We start from the raw sequence: 9,896 nt of genomic DNA on the forward strand, positions 1-9,896 counted from the left end.
CCAGCTACCTTGTTGACCTCACTTATTAGTTCTAGAAGTGTTTTTTATAAATTCCTTGGGTGTTGGGAGCTGAGCTAACTTGGCGAGCTCTGAGATAAGTGGCACTAAACTATTTTAAACACTCAGTGTTTTCCAAGAAGGGAGTTTGATTGCGAAGCAGAGAGTTCTGAGTTGTAAGAACTTCATTGTTTTGCAAGATGAGTAATTTGGCTGACCTGGGATCTTGACTGCTGTTTTCTCATTGCGATGCTATAAGTAGTGTGTTCTAAATAAACTCGGGGACACAGCTTGAATCTGTGCTCCCTCCTGCAATTCTGTCTGTCTTCTTTCTTTTCCTCAGTCTATGCTCCCCCTTTCAGGTACCCTCAATTACTTCGTCGGCTGGCTTCCGACAAGTGGCGCCCGAACAGGGACCTGAAAACGGGGGATAACAGCATAGGACGTGCCGCGGGGTAAGGTGCGCACACGGAATCTGAGGGGCCTAAGAGTCCTGTAGGCGGCCAACCGTAAGTACGCAGGAGTATTGTAATATAGAAACTGAAACGGAAACTTAAAGAAGTAAAAATGGGCCAAGGAAATAGCCGGCTACTTTTTGTACATATGCTTAAGAATATGCTTAGAGTAAGAGGGGCCAAAGTGGGCCAGCAACAATTAACTAAGTTTTTGCAATTTGTAGAAGAAGTATGTCCCTGGTTTCTGGAAGAAGGGACTGTAGATTTAGAAATCTGGAAAAGGGTAGGACAAAAGTTACAAGACTATTATGATGCCCATGGGCCGAGTAAAGTGTCAATGGATACTTTTGGATTATGGACATTGATAAGGGATTGCTTAGATCCCAGGCACGAGAGAACTCAATGGCAGGAACAAGGCAAGAATGCTTTTACTGGCCCTGAGGCTCCACCTAATCCTGATATTACACCCACTGCTCCACCACCTCCTTTTACTTCTCTCTTTTTTGATGAGAATGAGGAACCTTTAGATCCAGGAGATACTGCTCAGTTAGAGGATGAGGCAGCTAAATATCATGAGGAAGAAGAAGTTGAACAATTAAAACAGAAATTGGCTAATTTGTCTTTGCCGATGCAAAAGCTGGCCATGGGGCCTCAGCCCTTAAAAGTGTCAATTTTTAAAGTTCCTCAGGATCCACCGAGGTCAGGGAGAAGGCTGACTCCAACTATAATTGCAGGCTTAGATCCCCCTCCTGTGAGTTTTGCCCCTGTTGGACCAACTGGCACACCCCTTTGGATTAATCAGAAACCAATGCCTCAAACAGGGTTGCAACAAGGACTGCAGCAGGCTGCTTCATGGCTTTTAGGGAACCTGGAAGCCAGTTCTCTGCTGGTAAAACAGCTGGCTTATAAAATGCTAATTCTGCCTATCAAACAACAATCAGACCCTTTAGAAAGAAAGAAGACTTAAGTGATTATGTTAGGTTGTGTTCTGACATAGGGCCTTCATACACGAAGGGACTTGCTGTGGCTGCTGCCCTGCTGGGAAAGTCCATGCGGGAAATGTTATCCGACTAGTCAAACAAACATGGCAAAAAGATGCCGTGATGCCCTCAAAAATCAAAAAACCAAATAAAAAAGGGGGAGACCTACCCGGTTTCTCTACAAATTCTTTCTGATGCTCAAAAAACTGAATTTCTGATGCTCAAAACTAATCGACATGGCCCCGACCCGGTATTAATATAGGGACGAGGGCATGTTTGTGTTTTTCCACAGGATGCAGAAAATGCCAGGTGGTTGCCGGAGAGGTTGGTCCGTTTTGCCGCTCCACCAGACACCCGGCGGGATGACCCTAACCTTGATCTTGCTGAGCCTGACGATGACAGCTAAAGGTGCAGTTTACTGGGCATACTTTCCTGACCCACCTCTCTTACATCCAACAATGTGGCAAGGACCTGAGGTCATTGTGAAAGTGAGCAACACATCCCTGCTGGACATGCCATCTATGGGAAGGATGATCAGACAGAGCGCAGTTTTTAACTACACTGGCTTTGGAGTTGGGCTGCCCATCTGCTTTGTGGCTAATGGGACAGCTCCAGGGTGCCTGAATATCACAAGACAATCTTGGTCCGAAGGCGCTCAAGTGGTGCGACTGGGAGCACCAGATGGACATGTAGATAGTTCTATCCAAGGGGCACCACAGGAGTTCCGCCCCTGTGGCAAGGGAGACAGAACCACCAAGAAGACTATATTATGGAAAAGGTGTTGTCAAGAGAAGCCTGTTAGATATAATGTAGGTGGTGCAAATCATAGCATTTTGGACTGGTCAAAACCTCTAAAATATGGGACAGAAATCTCGGCCGGATTGTGGCAGTTAGAATCTGGACATTGGCAAACTTACCTTTGGAAACTGGCGGCTGCCATGCAGTATGTGATAAAGGGGTACGAGAAGGGCAATGGCACTATGATAGACAAGGGTCAAGCAGTACAGGCGTGTGTTAACTCTCCCCAGGTTCTTTTGTCAGGAGCAATTAACATTACCTGGAATGAGACTCAGTTTGAAGTAACTTGTGAAAATTGTAATCTGTCTAATTGTATTTCTCTAGTGCCTGACGGCACCGTTGTCATGGTATTGCATCAATCATTTTTTGTCATGATTCCAGTGAACATTACTGGGCCTTGGTATGCTGACCGAGGCCTGCAAGTGATAGAAAAAATCAATAATGCCCTCAGTAGACAAAGGAGGGTAATTGGGTTAATTGTTGCAGGAATACTTGCTATTGTATCTCTTATAGCTACTGCTGCCACCGCTGCAGTGGCTCTTACACAAACTGTACAAACTGCTCATTATGTCAATAATTTGTCTAGAAATGTTACTTTAGCATTGGGAACACGGGAAGATATAGATAGAAAATTAGAACAAAAATTAGATGCTCTGTATGAGACAGTGGAATACCTGGGTGATGAAATCCAGGGTCTATAAATTAGATCTCAACTAGAATGTCATGTGGAGTATCATTGGATCTGTGTCACATCTAGAAGATATAATGAGACTAGTCATGACTGGGATCGAGTAAAATATCATTTAAAAGGCATATGGCACAATGCTAATGTATCCTTAGATTTAATTAACCTGCATAAAGAAATACAAGGACTTAAAAATGCTAAACCTCTGCAATTTGATGCTGATAAATTGGCCACTGAATTCTTGGATCACCTTAAGGGCCTTGTCCCCTCATGGTCTTCCTTCTATCAGCTAGCTGCTTCTGTTTTGACTATAGGAGCCTATGTAATTGTTGTTTTGTTCCTGCTTCCTTCTCTACTGAAATACTTCATTAGTGCTATGATAAAACTTCCGGCCGACCTACATCATATAAGGCTTCGACATATGGCTTGAAAGATGGACATCTCCCTCCCGCAGGGGCTGGTAGTCAAAGACAGGTAAGACTCCCTCAGAGACTGGACAACCTAAGACAGGGCGTGCATGACGGAATGCACGTACCGATGACGGGTAAGTTCCAGATCTGGTGAGGGGATCACCTAAGACAGGCACAGTCGCCTTGCGCCAGAACCAGGAGGGTTTGGGCATTTAAAAAATAAAAAACGGGGAGGTGTTGGGAGCTGAGCTAACTTGGCGAGCTCTGAGATAAGTGGCACTAAACTATTTTAAACACTCAGTGTTTTCCAAGAAGGGAGTTTGATTGCGAAGCAGAGTTCTGAGTTGTGAGAACTTCATTGTTTTGCAGGATGAGTAATTTGGCTGACCTTGGGTCTTGACTGCTGTTTTCTCATTGCGATGCTATAAGTAGTGTGTTCTAAATAAACTCGGGACACAGCTTGAATCTGTGCTCCCTCCTGCAATTCTGTCTGTCTTCTTTCTTTTCCTCAGTCCATGCTCCCCCTTTCAGGTACCCTCAATTACTTCGTCGGCTGGCTTCCGACACTTGGGATTTTCTCTGTAAATAACCATGCCATTGGGAAATAATAGCAGTTTTATTTCTTTCTTTCCAAACTTTATGCCTTTTATTTCTTGCCTTTTTTCAATGGCTATAACTTGCAGTACTATGTTGAATAGAGTGGTGAGAGCAGACATCCTTGTATTTTTCCAAATCTTAATGAATAAGCATTCAGTCTTTCACCATTAAGTGTAATATTATCTGTAGGGTTTTTGCAACTGCTCTTTACAAAGTCAAGGAAGCAACTTCTAGTCCTAGTTTGCTACAAGTTTTTATTGTGAATTAGAGTAGAATTGTGTTGGGTTTTGTTTTTTTTTTTTTCTGTATCATTGATATAATTATATGAATTTTATTCTTTAATACATTGATATGAAAAATTATACTGATTGATTTTCAAATATTGAACTTGACTCCCATATCTGGAATAAATCTTACTTTGTCATGGTATATTCTTTTTATACATTACTGAATTTGATTTGCTAAACTTTTGTCAAGGACTTTTACATGTAAATTCATGAAGACAGTGGTCATTAATTTTCTTTTTTTACTGTTTTTGGTATCAAGGGGTAATATTAGCCTCATAAGATGAACTGGAAAATGGTCACTCCTCTTCTATTTTTTGAGATAGATTATATAAAATTGATGTCAATTCTTCTTAAAACATTTTCATCTGAAGATTTGTAAGAGCTTCTTACTTACAATTTCAACCTCTTTAATACTTATAGAACTATTCAGGTTATCTATTTCATCCTGGCTGAGTTTGGTATTTTGTGGTTTTATAGGAATTGGTCCATGTCTTCTCAATTGGTGACAAATTCTCTTAAGTTTTCCTTCATCTGGGAATCTCTGATTTCCCCTTCATTCCTAAAGGATATTTTTGCCGCATATAAGATTTATGATTAACAGTTTATTTATTTCAGTACTTGAAAAAAGTGTGCCTCTTACTTTTGGCCTTGGTGCTTTTAGATGAGATATCCACTGTCATTCAAATAGATGTTCCCCAGAAGTAACACATCATTTCTCTCTGCTTCCTTCAAGATTTCTTTCTTTGTTTTTGGTTTTTAGACAGTTAATTTTTACATTAAGAAATTTAATTATGATTTCTTTGTGTTTATGCTATTTAGATTTGCTCTGCCAGGGGGTCCAGGATTAGCTACCAGCTCCCAGGTCAGGCACCCACACCGCTGGATCGGGGAGTGGAAGCACCTTAGCCAGCTTCTGCAAGTAGAAAAGGTGCAAGTGGTTCTGGAAGTATCCTGTTCAGCCCACTGGGATAGGGAAGATATTGTCCAAAAGTTTCCTTTTGTTGTCAGGATACCCTTTTCCTTGTCCTTTGACTGGGGAAAACAGGCTTTTTTTAGAGGTTTTTTTTTTTTTTGTCTATGCCTGTTGGTGATTTGGAGTGGGAGGCTCGTATAGCACCCACAGGATATGTGGGAGTGATGGAGAAACCCAGGGAATCCACCACCATATCATTCTATAAATCCCGAGATCCCTAGACTGTTTACTATCTTCTTTCCAACTTTCAGAGTCTTCCTATGCTTGTTTGTTGTGTTATGTCCAGGAATTTTTAGTTGTAAGACAGACGGCTTGAGAGAAATGGGGTCACTCCATCGGGGTGGACCCAGAAGTCAATACTTATGTCTTAATGTACTTTCCTCTGTGCTAGTTATATTTCGCTATTAAAAAGGGGTAATAGTCAAGAAAGAAGATGGCCATCATGCTTGAAAAGTCTGAGGAACCCTGATGGTGCACTTTATTTCATGTTCTTACAGATAACGAAACAGCATTTCTTACAAATAACAGATGTATGCCAATCCAAGCTTACCCTTTTGGAGAATCTGATTTAGGGAAGTTTTTTAGCAAAGCAACAACTCAAAAGCCCAGGGTAGCTCTCCACTTTTGGGCCACCTGGTTAATAGCCTCTGCCAAATTTCAGGCCTACCCAAACCATATTCTTGTCCCATGTTCTTCTTTCTTTAAATGTGCCCCTTCACTTTTCTGTAATTTTTTCCATGCCCTTTTCATAACCTGTCCTGCTGGGTGGGCTTCTGAGTAATCATTAGCCATTACTATTTATTGACTATTAACAGTAGGTTTTGTACGGAGCAGAAGTCTCTCACTTAAGCCCCTGCTGTTTTTGAGGAAGTCTCCTCAGCTGCTTAAGACGGGCAGAGAATGAACCTAAGTAACCTCTACCATCCGTTCATCCTGGAAGGCCCTAAAACTTTGAACAAACTATTCACAATATATCTGGGAGTACAGTGTAGAGGGGTTGACATCTGGCCTGATTCTAGCTCTTAAATTTGTGGAGCCAGTCACAGAAGGACTGTTGAAAGTCTGCTTCCTTGACTCCAATAAGTGCTCACTTTATTCCACTTGGCCCTCGTCCTGTCTGCTGGCTTGCTGTCTTCATCTCTCCTCTTCATCCATACCGTCTTTTCATAACCCCTCAGCTTGGCCCATCAATATTCCAGGTCCCCACTTCCCTATGCTCTTGCTCTCTGGACTCCAATTTCCTCCACCTCTGCAGTTCACACCCTCCAGATACAGGTGAATGGGAAGTAACTTCCATGGGACATAGCTCTGGACCCCATCTGCACCTGCCTTCAAGGGCAGGTCTGAACCATAGGCAACTGGGCCACGGTGCCCATATTCCCATAGCTCTGTTTGGCAAGAAAGGTTTTGGAAATGGAATAATCAAAAGCTTAACTCACAGAAATGAGCTAAGCTGAATTAAAAATTAAAACGAACAGGTCCCATACACAGCCTGAAGCAGCTGCATTATTTCATCCTAGGAAAGCTATTGCCTCTCGAGGAAGTGCCTGGTTCATGAAAGACTAAATATGAGAGGTCACTACTGCACTCAAGGAACAGCGCAAATTGAGGCTGATTGCCAGTCTAAAGGAAATGCATTTCCCATGGCCAATGTCACGTGCTTGGCTTCTAAGAGCTCATAAGGGATTTATGCCTCATCCTTCTCTGACATGGGTCAGATATGAAGCCTCTTTTTGGATCCAGGGAAAATTAGTTCCTGGTTACATACGGTATGATTGTTGGTTCCCAGCGGCCCGTGTGGAGCTCCCCGTTAAGCCCACAGAATTAGCAAGTGCTATCTGTGACATCAGGTGATTGCTCATTAGCTGTTATGCTGCAACCTGAGGGAAATTAATTTTCTATTCTGACCTGTGAGTTTCAATCAATGTTAGCTTTAATCAAATGCTCAATGATCACGATTTGAGTTTCATATAAACAATTTGCCTGAGCCAGAGGTGAAAGGTGGACCACATATGACAGCCCAGAAGACAAGTTCTGTTTGCCAAGGACTCTGGTCTCAGCTGGAGGAATCGACATCACGTTAGGGGAGGGGAGAGCGGTGTGGGAAGGGAAAGAGAGCACTTTTGTGGTATAAAATACAGGACACTTACGGAAGCCTCACATACATGCCATTGATTTAACTGCAAGTTTTATAAGACAGGGAGCTGTGGGCTGCAGGAACAGCATTGATTTGCAGGCACTATGTTTGAAGGGACTAAGGTTAAATCCTTGAGTTCTAATCCTTTCTTTTGTCCTACTTCACCTTTCTGAAAAAAGAGTGGGGGCAGAGAAGATAGTTATGCAGGAGCTCACTCTTGAAAATGCCTTGAAATAGAATCAACAAGATTGATGTGCAGGCAGACAGGTAATAACTTTGAAAGTGAAAGCAATCTCAGAAGGTCTGTGACTTTTTTAACAAAATAAGGAGAAGGTGGGCAGCAATCAAAACAGAACAGTGGTAATTACACTCAGAGGAAGTCCCTAATGAACCTGAAAACAAAACTCTAAAGAAAGAAAGAAGATAAACTCAAAGTACTGTTTTTGTAACCTTAGGGGGTTTGAACACCAAGAATTTACAGTGCCTGAAATGTGGTGAGCAAATGAGATGGAGGCGATTGAGCGTTAAGAAATAGTTTTTGGCAGAAGGTCAAAGAGAGCGAGCGGATGTGGAGGGGCAAGGGAAGAGGGGGGGAAATGGCGGTGAGCACAGCTTTTATGTTAAAAGAAATTTAGCAAAAATCAAAGCTTGGCTGCTGAAGAAAATATATAGAGGGTGGAGGGCTCTGATAACTGGGGGCCAGTAAGGGTGGCTATATTCCACCAGTTTCATGGAGCTGCCCGCAGCCCATCCTGTGTCCACCCCAAGGGCCTGGAGCCCAGGCACCATGCCAACAGCACTGAAGCAATGCTTCTTTTCAACCACCTGGTACCACTCAGCTGAGCTGGATGTGAGTCCATAGTGGAAAACACCAGAATATGGTAGCCTGGGGCTGTGCGTCCCTCCTCCATGTTTACTGAGTGCCAGACTATGCCAGATCTTGGAGCCAGTCAAGTGAACAAACACAGATGCTGCCTGTCCCATCGATTCAGAGCCAAGCCAAGTGAGACACAGGAAGTACTGGGACCACAGCAGTCAATTATTGTGATTGAGTAATCACAATAATTATTAAGATTTGAACATCTTCACAAAGGGCTTTCCCATATGTTAGCTTCTGGGACCTCAGAATGACCCAGTGAGACAAAAGGTACAGATGTTACTAGTTATAATATATATGCATACTGTAGTAGTACACATATTAGTATATATACTAGCTATCAGTATGTGTTCTCATTTTTAAACCATTTTACAAAAGAGAGAAGCAGGTCCTGGGAAGATCTCAAAAACTGTCGAGAGGAAGAACACAGACAATGAATTGGCTGTATAAACCAAAATGGTCCAGGAATTTGGACACATGGGGGCCTCAGGATCGTCCTACGCACTCATGGACAATTCTATTTACATGAGCCTTCTCCTGCTCCACAGCCTGCCTCTGCTCCTCAAGGAGCCCTTCCTTATCAGCAGGTGGAGCTATTTCATTCATTCATTCATTCAGCTAATATTCATTGCTTACCTACCATGCACCAGGCTGTGTTATGTGATATTATGGACATTATCACACTGACAGGTTGTGACATACCTCTTAATTTAAAAATAACCCTTTCAATGACATTAAAAGACCTGATTTATTTATGTGAAATCCACCTGAAATAGAAATTTAGGTAATTTTAAATAGCATATCATAATTTAATTAGAGAGTGGGTAGGGCTTTCTGGGAGGAGCGGCAAATGTTTAAGCAGAAGCTCTAAAATGCACGGCACACTGAGGAGAGAGCACTGGACCAATTTGTTGTGGAGGTATGGTGTGAGATTCAGGCTGGAAATAGAAGCCGAGGATCAGCATCATAAGCCCTTGAATCTAGGCCAGTGTGACACTTAATTTGCACAGGGAGGACATTCCAAGTAGCAAACAAAAGTTAGAGGCAGAGTACTTCTCTTTGAAGAAAGATGTCCAGGGGACAGTAAATCTAAGTCCCACCTGCACACACTCAAATGGGCCCTCAATAAATACTTCCTGAATAAGTGAATGAATGAAATTAATGAATGAATACAGAGATAGCAGCCAGGATTCTTGTCAAGAAAGCTGTTAGTGTCTCTTTAATAGGAACAGCTTGCCTGTGAGCAAAATAAGAGGCTACTCACGAAACCTATGGATGTCACTGCCCCGGGGTGCCTCACATTCAGCTGAGAGGACATGGCTTTTTAGTGTATAATGATTACACCTAACCTGTGGACACCCCTGGAGACAAGCCTGCAGATGAAAGGAGTGACGATGGTGAACATGGCTATCAGGGGGCCCTTTTCACAGCAGCTTCCATGAGGACAGGAGAGAGATATGGAAGAAGAGTGCAGGGCCACCTGAGGTGGGCAGGCTCGAAGGGGTCTGCTTGCCAGGTTCCCCAAGGTCGCCCCTGCTCTGCTTTTGGAGCCGATGCTATTAAGTTAGATCAACAGGGATGGACCTGTGTCAGAAACTCCAAAAAGACCAGTTTTTCTCTTGGAAAAAAAGACCCAGAGGGACTTCATGGGGCTCAGTATTGATACTAAGGGCAAAAGGATCTAGGTGTCCTAGTAAGAG

The 9,896-nt window shown here is 42.8% G+C and overlaps 1 protein-coding gene across 1 annotated transcript; it reads left to right on the forward strand.

Annotated features, from left to right (window-relative positions):
- Positions 1 to 365: 365 nt before the first annotated feature.
- Positions 366 to 3,743, forward strand: LOC120594525 (endogenous retrovirus group K member 113 Env polyprotein-like). The gene is made up of 2 exons (XM_039852566.1): positions 366 to 452; positions 1,725 to 3,743. Exon 2 carries the CDS (start codon positions 1,726 to 1,728, stop codon positions 2,929 to 2,931), a length of 1,206 nt encoding a protein of 401 aa, XP_039708500.1. The 5' UTR covers positions 366 to 452; position 1,725; the 3' UTR covers positions 2,932 to 3,743.
- Positions 3,744 to 9,896: the final 6,153 nt, after the last annotated feature.

This window comes from Pteropus medius, unplaced genomic scaffold (genome assembly GCF_902729225.1).
Source record: "Pteropus medius unplaced genomic scaffold, Ma_sr-lr_union100, whole genome shotgun sequence".
Taxonomy (NCBI): Eukaryota; Metazoa; Chordata; class Mammalia; order Chiroptera; family Pteropodidae; genus Pteropus; species Pteropus medius.

Excerpts from the sequence above, each read along its gene's own strand:
- LOC120594525 (XM_039852566.1), top strand. The coding sequence starts at position 1,726 with ATGCAGAAAATGCCAGGTGGTTGCCGGAGAGGTTGGTCCGTTTTGCCG.